The 27,615-nt window shown below is 41.3% G+C and overlaps 1 protein-coding gene across 3 annotated transcripts; it reads left to right on the top strand.

The window, feature by feature from the left end:
* Nucleotides 1-401: 401 nt before the first annotated feature.
* Tmem192 (transmembrane protein 192) lies at nt 402-27,615 on the top strand. Of its 3 annotated transcripts, none has more exons than XM_051181948.1 (6): nt 402-518; nt 7,393-7,539; nt 9,617-9,881; nt 13,195-13,329; nt 14,541-14,643; nt 26,130-27,615. In XM_051181948.1, the coding sequence occupies exons 1-6, from the start codon at nt 492-494 to the stop codon at nt 26,251-26,253; spliced, it is 801 nt and encodes a 266-aa protein (XP_051037905.1). In that variant the 5' UTR covers nt 402-491; the 3' UTR covers nt 26,254-27,615. The 3 variants fall into 3 exon arrangements, with proteins under 3 accessions (XP_051037905.1, XP_051037907.1, XP_051037906.1); XM_051181949.1 differs by lacking the exon at nt 402-518 and adding an exon at nt 921-1,017; XM_051181950.1 differs by lacking the exon at nt 13,195-13,329 and having other exon boundaries at nt 406-518.

Genomic DNA, 27,615 nt, shown 5'->3' with positions numbered 1-27,615 from the left:
CTTTTACAGGTGCAGTTACAATTTCACTGTGTCTTTTTCCAAACGTAGAGCTATTGCTGCAAACCAAAGCTGCGCAACGGAAATCAGTTAATGTTTTAAAGAGAAGTTGCTGACGAAAATGTTCAAACGGTTGCACTAGAAATTGGTAAACAGATCAAGCGTCGGTTTAGGGACCCCCTACCCCCACCCCCTGAAGCGCCTGGGCGAGATTGCCTACTTAACTGGCTGGAACCTGGCAGGGAAGGTCACTCCCGGAGCAACTAGCCAGTGGATCGGCTGATCTAGATAGAAGGGCGTGGCCTTGGGCAAGCGGGGCGGGGCGGGAGCAGAAGTGGGTGTGCCCGGGGCGGGGCGGGAGCAGAAGTGGGTGTGTCCGTGGCGGGGGGGGGGGGGCGCGCAGGTCCGAGAAGGTGCAACTGTCCCGGGCCCTCGGCGCCCGGGCGCTGGTGGAGCGGTCAGGCTGGCGGGGCATCGGGCCGCGACGGCGGGTCATGGCGGCGGGCGGCAGGCTGGAGGACGTGAGTGAGGCGCCGAGCCGTGTCTCCACCATCCGCGCTTCCTGTGCTGGGCTCAGGGGGCGGAGACTGCGGGCTGGGAGCTACCCAGAGCCGCCGCGGCCTGGTCCAGAGTGGACGCTGGGTGCGGAGGGACCTCCGGGCGGGGACCGCGGGCCCGTGTGCCCTTCCGGATGGAAGTCGGAGGGACGCGGCTGGGTGGGCGCGAGGGTCCCTTCCTTCAGTGGGCGGCTCACGTGCCGTGCGCGTCTTGGGTTCCGGAACTGGGAGCTTCACGTGATACGTGCTGGCCTGAGGGAGAGTGACAGGCCAGGCACGGCTTGCGAGCCCCGGTGACCCTGATTCCTGTGGACTCAATTGCGGTAGCTGGAGAGAGGACCACCTAGAGTGACTGGTGCGGAGGCTGAACTCCAGCATCCCTCCGGAAGACCTGTAGCTTTCATCTCCCGGAAACCCAGATTGGTTAAAAACACTATCATGTGCTGTTTTGAATGTAGGCATGGTAGGAACAGAATGATGTTTTAACTTTAGATAGATGTAAATTTACTTTTTTAAAAAGTACCCGGTGCTGAGATAATGGGAGTACCCTACTACACCTAGCTAGTTAAATTTTCTTGTTGAAATAAATGTTTCTAGCAATAAGATAAAATAAATAAATCTACTTTTATTTTTCAGTTCTCAATATTTTCCAATATTGAGAAAATGGAAAACTGAATTGGAAATTAATAGTCATATATGCTTAAAGCAAAGCCCATTGTTTTTAAATTTAAGAATGAGATTTCATGAGCTGGCAATTATGGAAGAAAGAAATATCTAAGGGGAAAATGAATGGCTTAGAAAAACATAAGCAGTGTTCTTGGCTGGTACTGAGCTGTCCTGCAGTTCTTCTTGGATAAGTGAGTTTCAGGAATACAGTCCTAGATAGTTCTTTCAGTGGGGATTGTTTTTGCCAATGGTTAAGTAGCTGAGTGGGTTGCCTGCTTTTGGTATTTTGTAGGTAGCAAAGTGCCCATTTAGTAAACTAAATACATGCACTGTGTTGCAAGCCCAGTCACGAAAGTGAGTCAGTGAACTTATTTATAAAGACAAGGACTTGGTGCAGATTGGGTGAATTAATACCCAGGCCTCTGCAAGGACTGCAACAAGGGCAGCTCAGAGTGTCTTAAGTGATAGGAGTCATTTTAGAGTCTACACTGGGATGACCACACAGCTGTCACCTTACCTAGTGTCTATCTTTCCTTTGTACTTCCCGTAGACAGTAGATTGGACAAACCATCTTTTATTCAGACCAAGTGAGAGAAAGGGAAAATATGTAAATATTCCAAAGTGTTTTTTCTTTTGTTGTTGTTTTTGTTTTGTTTTGTTTTTACAGGCCCACACTACATACCTCAGACTCACAATAGTCCTGCTGAAATCTCTCATATGCTGGGATTACAAACAAGCATGTGCCCCTATATCTAGGTCCCAGTAAGGCTTAATGCAACATAGATATTGGGTCCCCCAACAAAGCAGTTACTGAAGAAAAAGAAAAAAAAAGTAAAGAGATAGTATTTGAACCAAAGCAGTAGGTGCACTCTTTGGTAGTAATTCACTCACTTATAAGAAGTGGGAATGGGTTGTGCCTACTTGGTAGAGTTCTTATTTGCCTAGCATGCACACAGCCCTGAACTCCACATAAGCCACATAAGCCAGGCATGGCAGCACACATCTGTAAACCAAGCATTGAGGAGGTAAGGGCAGGAGAATTGTAACTTCAAGGTCACCCTGGACCTTGTGGGGCTGTAGGGAGTTCATGGAGGGAATGCAGGAATAATTGAGGGTTTTGAGGATGTAGCTTGATGTTAGAGCATTCACTTCACATGCATGAGGTTCTAGGTTTGGAAAACAATAAAAACGTCAGGCTTGTAAGAAGACAGAAAAAAGACAGGACTAATAATGAGTAGGTTGAAACTGATTCAGAAACAGCTAGACATAGCAAAGAGAAAATAAAGCTTTTCTACATGTTCAAAAGCTTGAAGTTGACCAAACTGAACCTGTGAGATGGTGAGCTGGGAACTAGTCAAAGATAAGGTGCTGGTTAGTTGTGTTAGGCACTGTGAGTGGGGAAGTGTCACGAATAAGGTTTTTCCTGCCGACCTGGCTCCACCGCGGCACCAGCCCCAAATAACACACAGAGACTCTGTATTTGATACAATGCTGTTGGCCAGTTATTTGTTTCTTATCGGCTAGCTCTGTCTTAAGTATTAACCCATTTCTATTAATCTAAGTACTTCCACATGGTCTTATTTTACCGGAGAGAGAGCCCACCGGCCTTCTACTCTCTCGGTCTTCCATCTTGACACCTCCCTACTACTTCCTCGAATCCTCCTTGTCTCCTACTCCCGCCTATCTTGCTTTCCTATTGGCCAACAGTCCTTTGTTCATTAACCAGTATGAGAAACATATTTACAGAATGACATCTCCCATCATCTCCTCTTTTCTGTCTAAAATAAAAAGAAGGGTTTTAACCTTAACACAGCAAAATATATAACATAATACTTATCAAGTAAGAATCACAGTTAACAATATTTAGTCCATTAACATTTAGCAAGATTTGAAAAGAATATTCCATCTTCTTTCCTATCTTTGTGAGTCTAAAGTCCTGTATGTAACTTATCTTTAATCCTAACTAAGGAAAACTATAACTATTTGTCTTCAACTCCATCAAAGAACATAGAAGGATAATATATAAACTCTAGAAGTGACAGAGACAACTCACTGCCTGGTCAGTCACCCAAAGTTCTTCTGTAATCTTCCATCTTTAGCCCATAGGCCATAGTGTGTCTGGCAGACTCTTCAGCAAAGCAGGAAACTTTAAACTGTCTTCTTGTATTGGCAGTTTGTCAGTCACTTTTCTCTGTGTCCTGCAGACTGTCTCACAGACTCTTCCATGAAGCAGGAACTCTGTAGCAATGTCCATCTTGAATCAGCAGTCACTTTTCTGTGGGTCCTGCATGTCCAGTTTATACAGCATAAAGTCAAACAGTTCAGACAAGAGCAGTATCTTGTCCAAATGGCTAGTCTTGCCATATTGGAGGCAAACTCCATAATGTGTTTCTTTAATGTCCATCCTTCTTTCTGACACAGGTGGTGTTGCCAGGAGCATTTATATCTCACTGTCAAGAAAAACCCTAAACCATTTTAAATGCCATATTCTGTAGGTCTTTGAAAGGCTTGAAGAATGCCTATTCATCTCAAATATATATCTGTGTATCTTGAAAACCTAACTAACTTAACTCTAAGTTTTGACTATCATAGGTAATTATTTATTATCTGTACCCCATTATACATTACATTTCTAAATGAGCTATATAAACACAATACCTAAACAAGAGGAGAAAGATACATATCACAAAATTGTATCAATAAATGAAAATCCATTCCAAAACAAAGTATTCATATCTATATCATAATCCCCTTTTTACCTTTAAATTGATTGGTTGTGGGCATTAACCACTTATAACCAACCTCATTTACATGAAAACAAACATTTATAAACAATATTTGGGAATTTGGGAATCTTTCTTTCCAAACTACTTCCTGCTGGTAAAGGACGCTGTCATTGGGGATCCTAAGAAGATGCAGAAATCCTGGCTGCAGTCTGCAAAGCTGCTTTGTTCAAGCTGTTTTGAATATTGGATCACCAGGAAGTCTGTTTCAGGTGGTCTGGCTTGATCAAACCTCATTAGTCTGGAAGGAATCCATAGTTTTTCATTTTCTGTGGAAACAAAAATAGAAATCCTTTTCCCCAATAACTTGTCCTTAGACTTAAATTTTGAAGTCAAAGCATTTTTAAAATATATAAATTGAATTAATCCAGCAGCATTTCTTTTAACAGTTGTTTCCTCAGTAGTCAAACAATACAAAGACAATATAATGTCATACAGTATGCAGATTTTCTCTGTCTTTATGTGGCTTTTTTATTACTCTGTTTCTTTTACTTTTATTTTTTTATTTGAGACAGGTTTCTCTGTCTAACTTTTATTTGTCCTGGAATTCATTTCGCATACCAGGTTTACTTTGCAATCTGCTTGCCTCTGTCTTTCGAGTGCTGGGATTAAAGGCATGTGCCACCACACCCAACTCCTCGCTGAATTTTTAAAACCATTTTATTCCTTTTCTCTCCCAAGCTTACATATATCTTAGAACACACTGTAAACCTTTAGCACTTTTTCTTAATGTGAATCTGTATTTACTGTAAATCTTTATCTTTTTCTGGCCATGAGTCTTTTATCTGGTAAACAACAACACTGCTAAAATGAAAGTCATAGCTGTGTTAGCCACGGTCTTATCCAAGATGGCGGCGGCTATTTTACCACCAGAACTGAGAGCTGTGCTCACTGTCTTGGTCTACGCTGCCATCCAGCAGTATGTTGCCGACTGGGAGATGTGGTCATTTCCATTGCCAGCTCTTGTACACACCAATAAATTGTTAGCAGTGCTTTTTTTTTTTTTTTTAAAGCCGTGCGGTTTTTTGCCGCTTATGCTGAGTCAAGCAAATCTCTGCTTGAATCTAGCAAAACAGAGTCCAACCAAGAAAAATGCTACTACCAAGAAGCCTTGCTTTTTTCTGTTTTTTGGTTTTTAAAACCCTTTTAAGTTTCTGTTAAGTTTCAAATGGAAGTTCTTATTAGCCACGTTGCAGCGCAACATGCAAGGAGTAGGTTTTCCCTGCTGGCCTGGACCCACCGCAGCATCATCCCCAATTAACACACAGAGACTCTGTATTTGATTTAATGCTGTTGGCCAGTTACTTGTTTCTTATTGGCTAGTTCTGTCTTAAGTATTAACCCATTTCTATTAACCCATTTCTATTAATCTAAGTACTTCCACATGGTCTTACTGGAGAGAGAGCCCGCTGGCTTTCTACTCTCTCTGTCTTCCATCTTGACACCTCCCTACTACTTCCTCGAATCCTCCTTGTCTCCTACTCCCGCCTATCTTGCTTTCCTATTGGCCAACAGTCCTTTATTCATTAACCAGTATGAGAAACATTTACAGAATGACATCTCCCATCAGGGAAGAACCAGTAGGAAAGCCGCTGAGAAGGGGGGGGGATGGGGGGGTTTCCTGACAGCTCAGAGCATGAGGGAGAGGAATAGTAATGGTAAGCTGGAAAAGTAGAGCAGTGGTCTTCCGTAGCACATCTCGCCTGATGAAGAGTTGGAGCTCTGTCCTGAGGGGAATGGGAGGTGCAGGTTTGGTGAGGATAAATATAGGCTCTTGACATCAGTGAGGAAAATTCCTCAGGCCAGGATACCGAAAGGTTCTAGCCGAAGACTAAGAGAAATGCTGAGAGCCTGAGTTAAGACACAGTAGGATGGATGGTAGATATGCTACACAGGCATTCATATGAAGAACAGCATTACTAGAGGTCTGGGCTGTATCTCAAAGACAGCACTGATTTAACGTGGAAGGCTTAGTTCCTTTCCCAATGCCACAAATTAACTAATTAAGTAATCCCAGACACCAGGAGATGAAGTTGAGGAGATCTTCGGCTCAAGACTAACCCTCGATACATTTTGAGATCCTTTTTCCAAAAGAGAAAAAAAGGTTGGTAGAGGTCAGATGTAGTAGTGCCGGTCTTTAATTGCAGTACTTGGGAGGCAGACAGAGGTGGGTCCCTGTGAGTTCAGAGCAATTCTTCTCTACAGAGTGAGTCTCAGACAAATTTTTGTTTTTAAATATATAATAGTGGTTCACGCTGGGTGGTGGTAGTGGCACACATCTTTAATCTTAGCATTCAGGTAGCAGAGGCAGGCAGATCCCTGAGTTGGAGGCCAGCTTGGTCTACAGAGTGCTGGGACAGCCAGGGCTTCTAAGAGAAACCCTGTTTAAAAAACAAAACAAAAAAAAAAACAACAACAAATAAAAACAAAAAACAAAACTAAAACAAAATAAAATAAGGGCTCACACATTGATTGCTCAGTCAGTACCAGCCTTAGTGCTGTACTAAGTAGTTCTTATGTAGTAATTCATTTATTCTTCCTACCCAAGAATGGGCACAGGTACTATTAGTAGTGTCTTTTTTAAGAGGAAGAAACTGAGGCTAGAGAGGTTGCTTGTTGGTTAAAAGTGCATATAGTTTTGCAGAGGACGCAGGTTCAATTCTCAACACCCACATCTCCTACCTGGCAACTTTCTCTAACTCCAGCTTCAGGGGGGTCACACACCTTCTTCTGGCCTCATTGAGCACCTACATGCATGTTGTACGCATACACATATAACACAGAAAATAAAAAAATAAGGCTTAAAAAAGAAACAAATAAAGGTAAGGAAACAGGAATAGAGATATCAAGTAACTTACTCATAGCCAGTAAGCATCAGAACTTGAATTTTCTCAGTTTAACTTAGGGACCCTCCCAGAGCCACAGCACTCCTGCCTCCCTGTGTCATTATTGTTCTCCTGATGAGTGATTGATGCCCTTGAGTGAGTTGTAGAAACCTGTAAAAACATATATGGAACATATATTGATTCATGCACCAGTGTTTGCCTAGTGTGTTCCCAAAACAGATAAGTAAGAGATGGGGAACTGGTAAATCCAATGTAGTCTACCAGGAAAGGTGGATAAATAAGAAGGCATTGGAAAAATAAACATGATCCAGAACCAGCTGTGTTGGCGTATACCTCTAATGCCAGCACTCAGGCCAATCCTTGTGAGTTCAATGACAGCCTGGTCTACAGAGTGAGTTCCAGGACAGCCAGGGCTACACAGAGAAACCCTGTCTTGAAAAAACAAAAGAAAGAAAGAAAGAAAGAAGGAGAGAAAAATGATAGAAAGAAATAGAAACATAACCCAGAAAGCTTTGGCTAAAATTGTGTGTTTCTGCCTCACAGGGTTCCTTGGATATTCTTCAAAGTATGGATGATGACCCACTCCTGGATACCCAGCCTCTCCCACACCACTCCTTACATGCTTACTTTAGACCCAGATTCCATCCTCTTCCCACGGTCATCATAGCAAATCTTCTGTTGCTTATACATGTGAGTTCACTGCAGAGCTGGTGGTCCTAAAAGCACAGTGTGGAGGTGTGGAGATGGCCCAGTCATCTTCAGGACCTGGGTTCCACCTCCAACACCCATGTGAAAACCTGACTGTGAAGGACCTCACTCCCAACAGTGGGAAGGTGGAGATAGGAGGATCCCTGGTACTCTCTGGCCAGCCCCAGACCCTCTTGAGAGACTGCACCTCCAAGGCAAAACAACGAAGTAGATGTCTCTGAAAGACCAGCACCTGCATTGTCCTCTGAACACAGTGTATAAGCTCTTTAGGGGGCATTTAGGCTGTGTCTATCAGTTTTGTATATATTTTTGTACAAGTTTTTGTGCTCATACTTCCAAGAATTTATTGTAGAGATGTTTGAGCATGTGTAAGGACATTCCTTGTGCTGGTGTGATTTTCATACTAAGAAATCACGAAGTACCTGGTATACTGAGGACTGCTGTTTCTCCTCCTGTATTCTAGATTACCTGTTTCATGAATTGAAACACTGCCTCCAAACAGTGTAGAAGGAGAGAATCCACTCTGGAAAAATTGTTCTCTGGTGTCCACATCCATGCTTTAGCAAAGCACACACACACAAAGTATAGTAACTACATAAGTAAAGCCAGGTTTGGTGTCATACACCTGTAATTCCAGCACTTGGAAGGCAGAGGCAGGCAACCTCTTGTGAGTTCAAGGCCAGCCTAAGCCATCAATCAAGTTCAGGCCAGTAAGGGCTGTATAGTGAGACCCTGTCTCAGAAAAACAAACATGCCTATAATATCAATAATTAACAGGCAAAGGCAGGAAGATCAAAGTTAGAAGTCACTCTGGGCTGCATAATAAGTCCTTTGCCTTTTGTTAAATGCACATGCTAATTCATTTATATATGCAGATCCATGTTCATTTTAATTAATACATTATATATTTAATTTTAATACTCTATCCCTCGTTTTCTAAGTTCCCCATTCATCAAACCTCACTAGAAGGTGGACTGTGGTCCAAGAGACCAGCTCCAGGGGATTCATGTGGTTGAGAGTGTACACTTCTAGCAAGCTCTGAGTTCTGCTGACTGATGTCTCATGTCACCTCTGAGAACCACTGCTCTACAGCTTCCTTCTTTCACTGTGTTATGGGCCTCTGCCCAAATCAGTTGAGGCAATCTTATGGGCCAGTGGGTGAGAATGTCTTCAAGTATTTGGGCATAAGTGCGGGATGCTATTTTTCCTTTTGGGATGCTATTTTTCCTTTTGTTAAAGTCAGGGTCTCAGTTGTAGAACTCAGAGATCTATGTACTTCTGCACATAATTTTATTAGTTCTTAAACATCTTTATTTTTAATTGTGGGGGGAGGGATAATGCAGATGTCCTTAGAGGCCTAAAAAGAGTATCTGAATGCCTGGGACTTGACATGGGTTCTGGGACTGAACTCAGGTCCTCTGCCAGAACAGTTTGCACTCTTAGCTGCTGAGCCATCTCTCCAGTCCTTATTAATTGCTTTTGAGATAATCAACTCTTTTATACCTTTTTTTAATAAAAGAAAAAGGCATAAAACTTCAACATTAAGTGGTCATCTCCTTAAGTGAGATTTAGCGTGATCTTATTTTCTTATTTGTGATTTTGTCTGTGTTCTAGATTGCTTGCATTTTTCTTTTTTCAAATTGACATTCAATATAGCCCAGACTGAACTCGGATTTCCCATCCTCCTGAATGTTAGCATGACAGGTGTATGACTCCGTGCCCAGCTTCCACGGTTTTTCAGAATGCTTTTGGCAAGAAGTTTTAAAATCATTTGTAAGAGTAGGGTAGCATAAGTCATAGAGTCTTTTAGGAAATGGTAGTTTCTGTTTCCTAAAACCATGTTTATGTTAATTTTGTTATTACATTGATGTGTGAGTACACGATCACACCTGGTGTGCATGCAGGTATGTGTGTCACAGAACACACAGAAGTCAGTTCTCTCCTTCCACCATGTAGATCCTGGGAGACACACTCAGGTTGTCAGGCTTGGTGACAAGTGCCTTTACCCACCCAGCCACCTCACTGGCCCTGACAGCAACCTATGCTTTTCTTTCTGCAGGTTGTGTATGTTATTTTAGCATTTTTAACAGGTGTGCTGTGTTTGTACCCTAATCCAAATGAAGACAAGTGCCCAGAAAAGTACACCAACCCACTGAAAGTTCAGACAGTCATAATCCTGGGAAAAGTTATCCTGTGGATTCTGCATTTGCTTCTTGAACGATACATTCAGTATCAGCACAGCAAAGTCAGAAGCCGCGGCTATTCCAAAATCTACCAGTCCACGAGACATCTCAAAACCCTCGCCCTCATGGTCCACTCTTCTGGTAAGTCCTGCAGCTCCTATCTGCTCTTCAGCTTGAGTGCCAAAGGTGATAAAAGAAAGACATGTGAAATTAGATTCTACAATCAAATATGTTCTTCCTCTTTTTTTAAACTTACATAACTTACTTATTTTATATGCATTGGTGTGAAGGTGTCAGATCCCCTGTGTTGTTCTTTTGCTGCAGCTAATGCCTAAGAAACACAAACACGAGACTCAGCACCCACATGGAGTTTATTGAGAGAAGGGAGAGAAAGAGGTGGTAGCTGGTGGCCAACCCAAAGCAGGAGCGGGGGTGGGGGGGTGGGGGGGACAGAGAGAGAGCAAGAGGGGGCAAGAGGGGGCAAGAGAGAAACCAGAGAGAGAGGCACACTTGCTTTAAAAGGGGGCTTGTGCATGTGCAACTGAGTCCTCTGGCAGCCAGGTAAAGCTTGAGCTGCCAGGTAAGGCTGAGTAGTGATGACACGGCCATGAGCATCCTGCCCATCGTCGGGGGTGGGGGTCAGCTGGCTGCTAGTTCCTAACACCCTGGAATTGGAGTTACAGACAGTTGTAAGCTGCTGTGTAGATGCTGGGAATTGAACTTGGATCCTCTGGAAGAGCAGCCAGTGCTCTTAACTGTTGAGCCATCTCTCCACCCACCAAATATATTCTCTTTTTGAGAGTGATACACACACACACACACACACACACACACACACACACACACACACACACACACGCATGCACGCACGCCCGCCCCTATCCTGAATTTTTCTTTTGGTGGGAAGAGGGATTGAACCCAAAGCTTTATATATACTAGGTAAGACTACTAATGAGCTATGTCCCACCCACCTCTTTTCTCACACAATCTGTTGTTTTGAGATAGCATCTCACTGTGTCTTGAAGGCTGGCTCTCCTAGAACTCTGTTTTCAATCATGTTAGCCTCCAGCTAATGACAGTTCTTCCTTCACTGCTTCTCAAGTAAGTGCTAGGATTGTAAGTTTTGTGTCACCATGCTGGGCATTTCTGCCTTAATCTTTATTTGAAATTTCTATTTGTTGTGGGTGTGATGTCATTGTATCCCTTTTCACATGTAGAATTTTCTACCTTTTTGGTATCAGCCAGCTGTTTTGCTCAAGGAGGAAGGATGCTACTGCTATTTGATATTTCTGAGAATTAGAAAAGGTGGTGAAGGCAGGAGGGCCTGGAGTTCAAGGCCAGTCTGGTGTTTATAGCAAGTTTGAAGCCAGCATGGGCTACACGAGAACTTCTTTAAAAAAAAAAAAAAAATGAAATTTTCTTCTATATTCTCTTAGCATATTACCCTGAGCAATGGTTCTCGACCTTTCTAATGCTAGGACCCTTTAATACAGTTCCTCATGGTGTGGTGACCCTCAATCATTAAATTTTGTTTTACTTCCTAACTGTAATTTTGCTACTGTTGTGAATCACAATGTAAATGTTTTTTGGAGGTAGAGGTATGCTAGAGGGGTTGCTATTCTGTAGCAAAGAATAACTCACATGCTTATCCACTAGCTAGAGGTCTTAGTGGAGACTCGATTCATACACTTCAACAGAGAGGGCATACTGTCAGATGGGTCACCTTGACTGAGCCTGGGTGATTGCATGGAGGTGATTATTCCTGGACTGTCCTGGGGGTGACTGTGAGTTCTAATTGATGTGTAGCCACATGCGGCCAGAAGATGTCACTGTAACACCAAAATAAATCAGAATATTTACTTCACATGTAAGTATGGGATAAGAGTATACTGTCAAATAATGACCTAGAAATAATCTGGAAATAATAGTTTGGAAATGCATGAAGAAAGTATTTGATATTTAAAGTATTTAGTCTTTACCTTTTCTCTTTCTCTCTTTTTTTTTTTTTTTTCTTTTGGTTTTTCAAGACAGGGTTTTTCTCTGTAGCTTTGGAGCCAGTTGCTTTATAGACCAGGCTGACCTTGAACTCACAGAGATTCTCCTGCCTCTGCCTCCTGAGTTCTGGGATCAAAGGTGTGTGCCACCACCGCCTGGCCTGGTCTTTACCTTCTTAAATTCTGATTTTAAGCTGGACCCTCAGGAGTCTGAGGCAGGAGAATGACTAGTGAATTCAAGGTCAGCCTATGCTGTGTTGAGACCCTATCTCAATAAATAGTATTTTCTCACATGTTCAGAAGAACCAAAAAAGTCAGTTTAATACTTGTATAAAGCCAAGAAATCATTTTTTAGTTTTAGAACAAGGTCAGATTATAGCAAAACTTCTGTCTGGCCAGCCAGCTCCCAATCATGACACAGAGGCTTGTTTCCAAGTAGCTCTTATAACTTAACACACGTCTTTTAATCCATGTTCTTTTACATGGCTTGGTTACCTGTACTTTCATTTCCATGCTGCTTGCTCAGCATCCCTGGTGTCACTGCCCTTCTTTCCATCATCCTCTATACTTGCAAATCCTGAATTTGCCATTCAACTTTTTATTAAACCAATCAGTGTGCAAAAGGATGATTATATAACATCAAATTCTATAGGGTATTTTGGTGTTGTTTGGTATTTTCTGTCTTTGTTTTTGGTGCTAGGAGCCAAGTCCAAGGCTTCAAACTTCCCTGACAAACATCCTGCCACTGAACTAAATCTTTAACTCCTTGATTTTTGGAGATGGTCTCAGACTTGCTATGTAAGCTTCATGCTCTTGCCTCTATCTTTGAATTACATGGTTACAGGCCTGATCCTTGATTTTAGGATTGAACCCAGGTGGTCCTCTATGCTGGGGAAGAATTCTACAGACCAAGCTTTATGGCCATCACTCCAGATTGTTTTTTAAAGAACTTAGATTTTCAATTTCTCTAGCTTCCCCAAATGGAGCTAGTGGGTTAGAGGTTCCCCTCTGTCTTTCTGGTGACTGGACCCATGCTTAGGCTATGTGGAGCCCACCTTTAATAGCATAAACACTGTATTGACCTTAAGAGTCTGGTATATATAACAGCACAGTTCTTTCATTTAGGAAATCACAAAGGCTTAAGGACAGACGGATGGATGGATGGATGGATGGATGGATGGATGGATGGATGGATGGATCACAAAGGCTTAAGGACGGATAGATAGATGGATGGATGGATGGATGATATAGATAGATGATAAATAATAGATGATAAGAGATTGATAGATGACAGATAGATGATGAGTAGATAGAGATAGGTAGATAGATGATAGATGAATAGATAGATAGATAGATAGATAGATAGATAGATAGATAGATAGATCCGTCAATCACATTCTGAACTTTGTGCTGACTGAAGGCCAGCATCCCATCCCTGTCTTTTTCCCTTCCTTCCTCAGGCAACACAGTGCTCCTCCTCCTCCTCTGTGTCCAGCATTCTTTCCCTGAGCCCAGTAAGCTGTACCTGGAGTTGATTCTGGCCATCCTGGCCTTGGAGCTGATCTGCTCCCTGAGCTGTTTGCTGCTCTATGCAGGTGAGAGTGGAAACTGCTGCCCCGTGACCTCTCCTGCCTCTCTCCTGCTCGCCTGTTACTTTAGGGGAGAGCCACCCCATAGTTGAGGACTCCTTTAGCACCCCTTTCACTTCTGACCACTTCCATGCTTCTCTCCTTTCAGACTCACAGAAGAGAACCACTACCAGTGAGTTGATTCTGTACTTTCGTATCATTCCTGGATTTGGGGAACCTTTGAGTTGGAGAGGTGGCTCAGCAGTTAAGAGTACTTGCTGCTCTTAATCATGTCAGGCTGCTCACAGCTCCACTCTAGCAGGCTTCCCTAAAACGCAGGCACATACCTTCACACACACACTTTAAAAGTCTTTAAATAGGAAAGCATTTTCAGTCAGCTAAAGTAAAGCATTCGTAGAAAACAAAACACTAAACTTGTTTCCTGTAAGGCAGTGGTTCTCAACCTTCCCAGTGCTGTGATGCTTTAATACAGTTCCTCATGGTGTGGTGACCCCCAACCATAAAACTATTTTCCTTGCTATTTTATAACTGTAATTTTGCTGCTATTATGAATTATAAATATCTGATATATAGGATATCTGATATTTGACCCCTATGAAAGGGGCATTCAACCTCCCATGGGGTCATGACCCACAGTTTGAGAACTACTGCTATAAAGAAACCAGAATGACCCTGAATTTATAGCCAACTCCCTGCCTCTGCCTTCCAAGCTCTGAGATTATAGCCAAGTCAGCAAGCCTGGCTCTGCATGTAAATTTGGCATCTAAATTAAAAACAAAGGTCAAGCCTAAAGGCACACACATTTAATCCCAGTAGGTGGAGGGCAGACCTACATGGGGTCTCTTGAGTTTCAGGCCAGCCTGATCTACATAGTGAGACCATGTTTAAATAAAAAATGAGTACTTGTTTCATGGCATGGTCATGAGAATGAAAGGAGGTCATCCATCTGGGACAGTCAAGATATGCTGTGTAAATGTGTGTTGTAAATGTCAGCTGTTGTTATTGTTATTTTGTTACTAATAATAATTGTGACATTCCCTGTGTCTAGTTCTTGTTTAGCAGACTTTGATTAACAATTGTATTCAAACTGTTTACTCATTGTGCAATCTCATATATATCTATGCAAAAGAATAACTGATTAGTATAACTTGAATAAGTGAATCTAAAAATTTCTTCAGGAGTAGGTAATCTGATTAAAAAGGATTTTATTATTTCAGTGAGAATTAGGAGATTCAATCGAGCCAAACCACAGCCTGATGTACTTGAAGAAGAAAAAATGTATGCTCACCCCAGCAATATTGCCTCAGAGACTGGCTTCAGGTAAGGCTTGAATAGACAGTGAAAAATCAGAAAGAATGAAATTTTTCCCTTCAGGTACCTTGATAGTACATGCCTGTGAGTCTATCTACTTGGGATACCTCCAGGTAGGCAGAGTGGATCCCAAACCAGGGCAACTTAACAAAATCTTGACCCAAAATAATTGTTTAGTAAATTTTTATAAAGACTGACAGGTAGTCAGAGGACTGATGTATGAGTCTCAGGGTTCATCCCTGGTATATTCCTCCCTCCCCCATCCTCACCTTCCCTCTGCCTCTCTACCTTCTCTCTCTCTCTCTCTCTCTCTCTCTCTCACACACACACACACACACACACACACACACACACACAGAGAGAGAGAGAGAGGCCTAAGAGACTGAGGTGGGAGGACCCCAAATCTGAGGCCAGCAGACAGAATTTTATTTCAGAAAAAATAAGAATTTTCTTCCCATATAACCTTCTTCAGTACTGTAATATGTCCAGTCATAGGGTTTTTGGTTTGTTTTGAAACAGGGTCTCACTATGTAGTCCTTACTGGCCTTGAACTCACAGAGATCAGAGGCATGCTCCACAACTCATACATAGATAATTTATTTTATTATTTTTATTTTATATATCGATCCCAGTTCCCCCCTCTCTCTCTTGCTCCCTCTTTCCCTCTTTCCCTCTCTCCCACCCTCACATGCACCCCAACCAACCTCCCCTCCCAACCCCCCCCCCACTCCACATGAAAGGTGATGCCCTCCAGGAGGGGTCATCTAAATCTGTCAAGTCATTTGGAGTAGGGACTAGGACTTCTCTCCTGTCTCTAGGTTAAGGGAGTATCCCTCCATGGGGAATGTGTCCCCAAAGTCCTTTTGTGCACCAGGAATACATCCTGATTCTACTGTATGAGGTCCCTTAGACTGCTCAGGCCTTCTAGCTGAGTCCTGTGTTCAGGGAATCCGAGTCAGTCCTGTGCTGGATTCCCAGCTATCAGTCTGGGGGGGGTGCATGAGCTCCTCCTTGTTCAGATAAGCTGTCTCTATGGGTTTCTGCAGCCTGGTCTTATCCTCTCTCTCTGCATCTGGATTCCAGTTTGACTCAGTATTTAGTTGTAGGTGTTTGCTTCTGTTTCCATCAGCTACTAGATGAGGGCTCCATGATGGTGCATAAGTTAGTCATTGATTTCATTATCAGGGAAGGGCATTTATGATAGCCTTTCCACTGTTGCACAAATTGTTATTTGGAGGTCAATCTTGTAGGTCTCTGGACATTTCTCTAGGTTCAGTTTTCTTTTCAAACCTATAATGGCTCCCTCTTTTATTCTCTCTGTCTCTCTCTGTCTCTGTCTCTCTATCTGTCTCTTTCTCTCTCTCTCTCGCTCTCTCCTGTCTTCTATTCCTCACCTGACTCAATCTTCCTAGTCCCACGTGCTTTCTTCTCCTACCCTTCTTTCTCCTAGTTCCCTCTCCATTCACTGTCCTCCCCCTCCCCCTCCCCATTGATCTGGAGAACTTGTCCCTTCCCCCTCTGTGAGGGACCTTATATGAATCTCTTAGAATCCTCCTTGTATCCTAGTTACTCTGGCAGTGTGAATTATAGGCTGGTGATGTGAATTATAGGCTGGTGATCTTTTGCTCTATGTCTAAAATCCATATATGAGCAAGTACATATCATGTTCCTCTTTCTGTGACTGGGTTACCTCATTCAGGATGGTTTCTTCAAGTTCCATCAGCTTGCCTATGAATTTGAAGATTCCATTGTTTTTTTTTGTTTGTTTTTGTTTTTGTTTTTTTCTCACAGTAGTATACCATTGTGTAGATGTGCCACATCTTCTTTATCCATTCTTCAGTTGAGGGGCATCTAGGTTGCTTCCAGGTTCTTACTATTACAAATAATGCTGCTATGAATATAGTTGAGCACATGTCTTTGTTGAATGGATGTGGATCATTTGGTTATATGCCTAAGAGGGGGATTGTCCAGTCTTGTGGTAGAGGGATTCCCATTTTCCTGAGGAACCGCCATATTGATCTTCAAAATGGTTATACAAGTTTGCACACCCACCAGCAGTGGAGGAGTGTTCCCCTTTTTCCACATCCTCTCCAGCATAAGTTGTCATTGGTGTTTCTAATTTTAGCCATTCTGGCAGGAGTAAGATGGTATCTCAAAGTTGTTTTGATTTACATTACCCTGATAGCTGAGGATGTTGACTTTCTTAAGTGTCTTTCAGTCTTTTTGATGTCCTCTATTGAGAGTTCTCTATCCAGTTCTGTACCCCATTTTTTAATAGGGTTATTTAGTGTTTTGGTGATTAGTTTCTTGAATTCTTTGTGTATTCTGGAGATCAGCTCTCTGTTTGGTCTTGTTCACTGTATCCTTTGCCTTATAGAAGTTTCTAAGTTTGAGGAGGTCCCATTTATTAATTGTCCATCTCAGTGTCTGTGCTACTAGAGTTATGTTCAGGAAGCAGTCTCCTGTACCAATTTGTTCAAGGGTACCCCCCAATTTCTCTTTTAAGGGGTTCAGTGTGGCTGGATTTATGTTGAGGTCTTTGATCCATTTGGACTTGAGTTTTGTGCATGGCAATAGAAATTGGTCTATCTGCAGTCTTCTACACACCATCATCCAGTTGTGCCAGCACCATTTATTGAAGATATTTTCCTCCCCCCATTGTATACTTTTAGCTATTTTGTCAAAAATCAGGTGTTCATAGGTGTGTGGGTTAATATCAGGATTTTCAATGCAATTCCATTGATCTACTTGTCTGTTTTTGTGCCAATACCAGGCTGTTTTCAGAACTATAGCTCTGTATTGAGCTTGAAGTCAGGGATGGTGATGCCTCCTGAAGTTCCTTTATTGTACAAGGTTGTTTTGGCTATCCTGGGTCTTTTGTTTTTCCATATAAAGTTGAGTATTATCCGTTCAAGGTCAATGAAGAGTTGTGCTGGGATTTTAATGGGTATTGCAATCTGTAGATTGCTTTTGGCAAGATTGCCATTTTTATTATATTTATCCTACCTATCCCAGAGTATGGGAGATCTTTCCATTTTCTGGTATCTTCTTTAATTTCTTTCTTTAAAGACACAAAGTTCTTATTATATATGTCTTTCACTTGTTTGCTAAGCATTATCCCAGGATACTTTATGTTGTTTGTGGCTATTGTAAAGGGCGATGCTTCTCTAATTTCTTTCTCAGCCCCTTTGTCATCTGAATAAAGTAAGGCTACTGATTTTTTTTTTTTTTTTTTTTTTTTTTTTTTTTAGTTTATCTTGTATCCTGCTAGTTTGCTGAAGGTATTTATCTGCTGTAGGAGTTCCCTGATAGAGTTTTTTGGGTCACTTATGTAAACTATCATATCATCTGCAAATAGTGAAAGTTTGACTTCTTCCTTTCCAATTTTTATCCCCATGATCCCCTTCTGTTGTCTTATTGCTTTAGCTAGAACTTCAAGTACAGTATTGAAGAGATATATAGAGAGAGGGCAGCCTTGTCTTATTCCTGATTTTAGAGGAATCACCTTAAGCTTCTCTCCATTCAGTTTGATATTGGCTGTTGGTTTACTGTATGTTGCTCTTATTATTTTTAGGTATGTTCCTGTTATCCATGATCTCTCCAAGACTTTTATCATGAAAGGGCTTTGAATTTTGTTAAAGGCTTTTTCAGCATCTGGTGAAATGATCATGTGGTTTTTCTCTTTCAGTTTGTTTATATGGTGGATCATGTTGATAGATTTTTGTATGTTAAAACATCCCTGCAACCCAGAGATGAAGCCTACTTGGCCATGGTGTATGATTTCTCTGATGTATTCTTGGATTGTGTTTGCCAGAATTTTATTGAGTATTTTTGCATTAATGTTCATGAGGGATATTGGTCTGTAGTTTTCTTTCTTAGTTGTGTCTTTGTGTGGCTTGGGTACCAAGCCTCATAAAAAGAGTTTGATAATGAACCTTCTGTTTCTATTGTGTGGAACAATTTGGGGGAGTATTGGTATTAGCTTTTCCTTCAATTTCTGGTAGAATTCTGCACTGAAGCCTTCTGGCCCTGGGATTGTTTTGGTTGGAAGGCTTTTGATGACTGCTTCTATTTTGTTAGGGGTTATAAGTCTATTTAAGTTGTTTACCTGTTCTTGATTTAATTTTCATAAATGATAGTCATCCAGAAATTTGTCCATTTACTTTGAATTTTCAAATTTTGTGGAGTACAGGTTTTCAAAGTATGACCTGAAAATTGTTTGGATTTCCTCAGTGTCCATTGTTATGTCCCCCTTTTCATTTCTGATTTTGTTAATTTGTGTGTTCTCTCTGCTTTTTGGTTAGCTTGGATAAAGGTTTGTCTATCTTGTTGATTTTCTCAAAAAAACAACTCTTTGTTGCAATGTTCTTTTGGTATTCTTTTCCTGGTTTCTACTTTATTGATTTCAGCCCTCAAATTGATTATTTCCTGGTGTCTACTCCTCTGGGATGAATTTGCTTCTTTTTGTTCTAAGGTGTAAGGAGTATGGGTTTTTCCTCCCGCCGCCAGTCTTGTCCCGCCACCGCGCCAGCCCCAAATAATACACAGAGACTCTGTATTAGATATTATACCGTTGGCCAGTTACTACTTCTTATCGGCTAGCTCTGTCTTAAGTATTAACCCATTTGTGTAAATCTATGTATTTCCATGTGGTCTTCTTACAGGGAGCCGGCTGCCACAGACAGCTCTCTCCAGACTCTCCATCTTTTCCCCTCCTTCCTACTTCCTCTTCCTCCTTGTCTCCTAGCCCCTCCTATCTTCCTTTCCTATTGGCCAACAGTGCTTTATTTATTAACCAGTATGAGAAACATATACAGAATGACCTCTCCCATCATCTACTCTTTTCTGTCTAAATAAAAAGAAGGGTTTTAACCTTAACATAGCAAAATATATTATACAACAGTTATCAAGTAAGAATCACAGTTAACAATATTTAGTCCATTAACATTTAGCAAGATTTGAAGAAAATATTCCATCATCTATTCTATCTTTGTGTGTCTAAAGTCTAAGTAACTTATCTTTAATCCTAACTAATGAAAACTATAACCATAACTATCTGTCTTCAACTCCTTCAAAGACCACAAAAGGATAATATATAAGCTCTAGAAATGACAGAGACATCTTGCCTTTTCAGTCACCCGAAGTTCTTCTGTAATCTTCCATCTTCAGCCCATAGGCTGAAGTGTGTGTCTGACAGACTCTCCAGTAAAGCAGGAAACTTTAAACTGTCTTCTTATATTGGCAGTTTGTCAGTCACTTTTCTCTGTGTCCTGCATACTGTCTGGCAAACTCTTCCATGAAGCAGCAACTCTGTAGCAATGTCCATCTTGAATCAGGAGTCACTTTCCTGTGGGTCCTGCATGTCCAGTTTATACATCACAAAGTCAAACAGTCCAGACAAGAGGGGTATCTTGTCCAAATGGCTAGTCATATTGCCATATTGGAGGCAAACTCCATAACGAGTTTCTTTAATGTCCATCTTCCTTTCTGGTGCAGGTGGTATTGCCAAGAGCAATTATGTCTCACTTTCAAGAAAAACCCTAAGCCATTTTAAATGCCATATTCTGTAGGTCTTTGAAAGGTTTGAAAAATGCCTATCTATCTCAAATACATCTCTGTGTATCCTGAAAAACCTAACTAACTTAACTCTAAGCTTTGACTATCATAGGTAATTATCTATAATCTGTACTAAGTTATACACTACATTTCTAACTGAGCTATATAAACACAATACCTAAGCAAAAGGAGAAATATAAACATCACAAAATTGACCTTAAATTGTATCAATAAATGAAAATCCATTCCAAAACAAAGTAATCATATCAATACCATAATTCCCTTTTTACCTTTAAAAATAATTGGCTGTGATCATTACCCATTTATAACCAAGTCCATTTAAATGAAACCAAACATTTATAAACAATATTTGGGAATTTGGGCATCGTTCTTTCCAAACTACTTCCTGCTGATAGGGGGTGCTGTCATGGGGAGCCTAAGAAGATGCAGAAATCCTGGCTGTAGTCTGCAAGGCTGCCTTGTTCAAGCTGTTTTGAATGTTGGATCATCAGGAACTCTGTTTCAGGGGGTCTGGCTTGCTCAAACCACATTAGTCTGGAAGGAATCCATAGCTTTTTATTTTCTGTGGAAACAAAAATAGAAATCCTTTTCCCCAGTAACTTGTCCTTGAACTTACATTTTTGAGTCAAAGCATTTTTAAAATATATAAATTGCATTAATTCAGCAGCATTTCCTTTATCAGTTGTTTGTATTTTCTCAGCAGTCAAACAATGCAGAGATAACATAATAGCATACAGTAACCAGATTCTCTCTGAGCTTTTCATCTTTACGTGGCTTTATTATTACTCTGTTTATTTTACTTTTATTTTTTCATTTTTTGAGACATGGTTTCTCTGTGTAACTTTTATCGGTCCTGGACTTCACTCTGCCTACCACAGGTTTACTTGGAATCACAGAGATCTGCTTGCCTCTGTCCCCCGAGTGCTGGGATTAAAGGCCTGTGCTGCCACACCCAGCTGTTCTCTGTCTTTTTAAAACCATGTTTTTTTGGTTTTTTGTTTTGTTTTGTTTTTGTTTTTGTTTTTTCCAAGCCTACGTATTTTTTTAAAACACACTGCAAACCTTTAGAGGTTTTCCTTCATATGAATCTGTCTTTACTGTAAATCTTTATCTTTTTCTGGCCATGAGTCTTTATCTGTTAAACAACAACATTGTTAAAATGAAAGTCTTTGTTGTTTCTGCCGCGGTTATCAAAGATGGCAGTGGGTACCTTTACCGCCAGCAATGAAAACTGTAGTCACTGCCCTGGTCAACGCTGCCATCCAGCAGGCATGCTGCCGGCTTGGAGATGTGGTCACTGCAATCGCCATCTCTCATGCACACCAATAAATTGTTAGCAGAGTTATTTAAAAGCCGTGCAGGTTTTTTGCCGCTTATGCTGAGTCAGGAATCCTCCCTTAAAGGAGCCGCACAAATATCTGCTTGTCTCTCGCAAAGTAGATTCCAACCGAGAATAATGCTGCTACCAAGAACCTTGCTTGTCTGTGTTCTTTTGTTTCTAACACCCCTTTTTTAAGCTTCTGTTAAATTTTAAGTGGAAGTTCTTATTAGCCACGTAAGGAGTATGGGTTTTTCCTCCCGCCGCCAGTCTTGTCCAGCCACTGCGCCAGCCCCAAATAATACACAGAGACTCTGTATTAGATATTATACCGTTGGCCAGTTACTACTTCTTATCGGCTAGCTCTGTCTTAAGTATTAACCCATTTGTGTTAATCTATGTATTTCCATGTGGTCTTCTTACAGGGAGCCGGCTGCCACAGACAGCTCTCTCCAGACTCTCCATCTTTTCCCCTCCTTCCTACTTCCTCTTCCTCCTTGTCTCCTAGCCCCTCCTATCTTCCTTTCCTATTGGCCAACAGTGCTTTATTTATTAACCAGTATGAGAAACATATACAGAATGACATTTCCCATCACTAAGGCTTTCAGTTGTGCTGTTAATTCTCTAATGTGATTATCTTCCGTTTTCTTCACATGGGCACTTAATGCAATGAACTTCCCTGGTAACACTGCTTTTAAGGTGTCGCATAAGTTCGGGTATGTTGTGTCCTTAATTTTTTTTTTCTTTATTTCTTCTTTGACTCAGGTATAGTGCAATTGGGCATTATTCAGTTTCCAATGAGTTTGTAAGGTTTCTGCAATTTGTGTTGTTGTTAAATTCCAACTTTAAAGCATGGTGGTCTGATAAGATACAGGGGACTATTCCAATTTTTTTGTATCTGTTGAGGTTTGTTTTGTTGCCTAGTAGGTGGTCGATTTTAGAGAAGGTTGCATGTGGAGCAGAGAAAAAGCTATATTCTTTTGTGTTTGGATGGAATGTTCTATAGATATCTGAGACATAACTTCTGTTATTTCTTTTGTTTCTTTGTTAAGTTTCTGCCTGGTGGTCCTGTCTAGTGGTGAGAGTGGGATGTTGAAGTCTCCCACTATGAGTGTGTGAGATTTTATGTGAGCTTTGAGTTTTAGCAGTGTTTCTTTATATTTGGGTAGTAGATGTTCAGAATTGAGACTTTGTGTTGATGGATTTCTCCTGTGATGAATACGAAATGACCGTCTTCATCTCTTTTGATTAATTTTGGTTTGAAGTCTAACTTGTTAGATATTAGGATAACCACACCTGCTTTTTTCCTTGGGTCCATTTGATTGGACGATCTTTTCCCAACCCTTTACCCTGAGGTAATGTCTGTCCTTGAAACTTACATGTGCTTCTTGTTTGCAGCAGAAGAATGGATTCTGTCTTTGTATCAATTCTGTTAGCCTGTGTCTTTTTATGGGTGAATTAAGACCATTAATGTTGAGGAAAAGTAAGGACCATTGATTGTTAATGCTTGTTTGTTTTAGATTTGTTGGTGGTGGTATTGTGGATATATTTCCCCTGCTTTACCATTGGGTCCTGGTGAAGTGGGATTATCTATTGCCTTTGTGAGGTTAGTTAATTTCCTTGGGTTGGAGTTTTCCTTCCAGAATTTTCTGTAGGGCTGGATTTGTAGATATGTATTGTGAAAACCTGGCTTTGTCATTAAATGTCTTGTTTTCTCTGTCTATAGTGGTTGAGAGTTTTTCTGGGTATAGTAGCCTTGGCTGGCATCCGTGTACGCTTAGTACTTGTAGAACATCTATCCAGGGCTTTCTGGCCTTGAGAGTTTACATGGAGAAGTCAGATGTAATTTTGATAGGTCTGCCTTTATATGTTACCTGGCCGTTTTCCTTCGTTCCTCTTAATCTTTCTTCATTGTATATGTTAGGTGTTTTGATTATTATGTGTGGAGGGGTCTTTTTTCTTTGATCCAGTATATGCAGTGTTCGGTATGCTTCTTGTACTTTCATGGGCATGTCCTTCTTCAGATTGGGAAAGTTTTCTTCAATTTTTTTATTGAATATGTTTTCTGCACTGTTGAGCTGGGCTTCTTTGCCTTCCTCTATGCCTATCATTCTTAGGTTTGGCCTTTTCACAATGTCCCACATTTTCTGGATGTTTTGTGTTTTGTTTTTTCTTGGTTTTCCATACTTTAAGAGATTTGTTCATTTCTTCCTATTTTTTTTTTTTTTTTTTTTTTTTTTCTTCTTCCATTTCTCTAAGGGATTTTCTTACATCGTCTTTGAAGGCCTCTATCATTTTTATGAAGATATTAGATACTTTTTAAAGCGTTTTCTTCTGCTTCATTGGGGTGTTCAGGTGTAGAATCCCTAGAATCTGGTGGTGTTATGCTTGTCTTTCTATTGTTAGGTGTTTTCTTGTATTGCCATCTTCCCATTGCTTCTTCCATTAGTTGCAGGTGGGGTCTCACTGTGTCTCTCTCTGTGGTACTCCTCCAGTGGGCTTAGGTGGGTCAGAAGTTTGATGTCTGTAGCTCTGGGTGGTCCAAGCTCTCTAGGAGGTCTCTCCTCAGACAGGGGCCTGGCGATGGGGGGGTCAAAGATCAGGCTCCAGTAGTGGCCCAATGATGGGCGTCAAAGATCCTGAAGGCTGGGACTCAGGATGTTCGCCCTGATAGGCAGATCTAGCCAGGGCCTGGAACTATGCAGCTGAGGCCTCTTTAACACAGCCTGCAGATGGGGATCAATGATCCAGCCTGCAGGGACTCAGGATAGCCCTGAGTGGATAGGTGGATCTCTGGGAGGGTCCTAGAACTCCAGGAGAGGACCGGAGGAGGGGGTCAGAGATCAGGGAGGCTGGAATTCTGGGTGGTCCCATATGAATAGGCATGTCTAGTGTACTCAGAAAAGCTCCAGGAAGTTCCCGGGAGGTGGCAGGAATCAATCTACCACGTTTTTAAAGAGCCTTCACTACTGAGTAATCAGATTGTTTATAATTTTTTCTGTTAATACATAATATTCATTCAAGAACAAAAACTACACATTTAAAAAAAAAAAAAGAACAAGTATTACTCCCAGAAAAATAGAAGTTTGAATGTGAAATATAATAGTAGACCTAACCTCAGCTTAACTATGAACAATAAATTGTATCGTGATAAATAGATTCTGAATCTGTATTTAACATTCAGTTGTGATATCGTTCACTGGATTGAGAGGACAGACGTGTGTGATGTGAATATGGGATTGGGGAAGTAGTGAGCTAAACCCTGATGTTTGCCTGTTTGTTTGGAGTTTGGGATTATGTCTTACTATGGATTTGAGACTAGACTCTTGCTTGATGTGTTGCTATGTAGCCCAGGGTAGACTCAGATTCTTGCCTCTTTTCCCTTAGCTTCCTCAGTACTAGAACTCAGTGTATAGATCAGACTAGCCTCCAACTCACAGAGATTCACCAACTCTTGCTCTTTGATGTAGCCCAGGATGTGAGTCCCAGAAAGCCAGGGTTATTTAAGAGAAACCCTGTGTGTGTGTGTGTGTGTGTGTGTGTGTGTGTGTGTGTGCGTGCGTGCGTGCGTGCGTGCGTGTGTATGCTTGTCCCCTCATTTTTTTATACATCCTGCTTTCCCCACAGCTGGCTGGCATCTCTCTGTCTGTCTAACTCTACCTTTCTTCTTCCCATCATTCTCCTAGTTTGGTTGTCCTGCTTATAATTCCTGCCTGGCTACTGGCTAATCAGCTTTTTATTAAACCAATCCAAATGACAATTCTTCACAGTGTACAAAAGGATTATTCCACAGAATGTGTATGTATGTATGTATGTGCATGTATATGTGTATGGTGTCTATGTGTATGTATGGATGTATATATGTGTGTATGCATGTATGTGTGTGTATCTGCCTGCTTCTGCCCCCCCCCCCCGAGTGCTGGGGTTAAAAGCATGTGTCATATGTTGACTTTAGGTGTTTTTAATTTTTTTTTCTTTCTCTTCCTTTTCTTCTCTCTCTCTCTCTCTCCCTCTCTCTCCCTCCTCCCCTCCCTCCCTGCCTTCCCTCTTGTTTGTTTGTTTTTGATTTTTCAGAACAGTATTTCTCTGTGTAACTCTGGCTATCAAGGAATTGAGAGGTCCAACTGCTTCAGAATACTGAGATTAAAGGCTGTGCCACTATTGCCCAGTTCATGTGTTGACTTTAAATTATAAAAAAACTTGTTTTTTGGTTTTTGCAAGAAAATGTTTCTGTGTGTAGCCCTTGGTGTTCTGGAACTTGCTCTGTAGACCATTCTGGCTTCAAACTCACAGAGATTCCCCCTGCCTCCAAGCACCAGGATTAAAGGCAAGCACCACCACTACCCAGTTTCAATTATAAAAGCTTTAACAACTTTTCTGGGCAAAAAACCAAAAACCTAAAAATTGATAAAAAATAAAGGCAACATGTGCAAAACAGGTTGATTCCAGAGTGGAAATCACTAAGTTCATTCATGAAGGACTAATTTTGGAAAACACTGGGCACAAGATGCCTTATTTAACACCCTTGAGGACTCTTTTGAAATGACATCAAACAATGTTGCTGACTTTGTGTAACCTGTTTGAATCCTGATTTCTACAGGACTATGTCAAGCCTAGAAGAAATTGTTGAAAAGCAAGGAGACATAATAGCATATCTGAAGCGACACAACGCCCTGTTGAGTAAGCGGTTGTTGGACCTGGCCTCTCAGCCAGCTAGGACATGATAGCTGGCCCTGACAGCTATTGAGTCCACAGAACTCCCAACTGCCCATCTGCCGGCTGCCACAGGAACCACAGCCTTGTTCACTGTATGTGCTGGGAACCTGAGCACCTGGGTGACTATAAAAGACTGGAAAACTTAAGAAGGTTCTATACAGTTTGAAACAATTTAATTTCTTGACTTTTCTGGAATCCAAGCTATTGTTTAAGGACCCTGGAATATTTTGGCTCTTTGTTAAGCAAGTGTGATGTGACAATCTGCTGTAAACAGGGTTTTAAAACCAGTACATTCTTGTCACAGTGAAACCACTAAGAGAAGGCATTCTTTCTTGTGCTTGGTGTTTGCTTCAGAAGAGGCTCACAGGCATTTTATATGGGTGTGGGCACACTGGATGAGAGAAAAGGTCAATTAAAATTTGTTTTTTATTTGCTTTCTTGTTTGTTTTCCAGGGCTGGGGATCAACCCAGATGTCTCACATGTAATAAGCCAACCTTGCCACTGAGTCAGCTTTTACATGGAATTTCCTAAACCAGTCATGGTGACTCACACCTGTAATCCCAGCACCTGAAAAGCTGAGGCAGGAGGATCACCTTTAGCTTGAGGCCAGCCCATTGCTCAGCCCATAGAATGAGACCTTGCTCCAAAACCACAAAAGTTTCCTCTTTATGGAACCAGTCTCATCAGGATATGTGCTCTGCTAGTTCTGCAGCCTGTTGTTGAGAAATAAATGCAAAGAATTCTTGGGGGAAGAGGGGGCACGTGGTTAAGTGGCAACCCCTATTACATAGTGACCTTCCATTGGCAAGTGTTGAGATTTAGAAATCTCACTTTCGCTTTATCGCTGCCCTTCTTCAAGGAGTTGTCATATATCTGTTATACTTTGAGTTTATGTTAGCTAAGCATGGTGGCCCATGACTGTCATCCTAGTACTTGGGTGGCAGACACATAAGTTCAGGACTAACCTGGTCCAAATAATGAGTCTCAGGTTAGCCAAAGCTACAAAGAGATCCTGCCCCCCAAAAAAAATCCCACAAAAAATAATAATGTGTTTACATATAGGAATAAGACCATCTATAGGTTACAATTCAACCAAATAGTGCTAGTAAGATGGCTCACTGATACGTAAGCCTGATGACCTGAGGAGGAGAGATTAACTCCTGAAAGTTGTCCTCTGGCCATTAAAGTCTCAAATGGCATTCTTGTGTGTGCATTGACACATGTCACACACATCACACAAATACATTTTTCCAGTGTCTAAGTAAGAAAAAGGTTCTTTTGGTCTTGTAGTTCAAAATTGTGATGGGATTAAAATGTCAGGTCAATTTATGTATGGGTATTATTAAACAGACAATTCTTGCAATGAGAA

The sequence above is a fragment of the Phodopus roborovskii genome, unplaced genomic scaffold (assembly GCF_943737965.1).
Source record: "Phodopus roborovskii unplaced genomic scaffold, PHOROB, whole genome shotgun sequence".
Lineage (NCBI taxonomy): Eukaryota > Metazoa > Chordata > Mammalia > Rodentia > Cricetidae > Phodopus > Phodopus roborovskii.
This window is presented reverse-complemented; position numbering and strand designations above follow the sequence as displayed.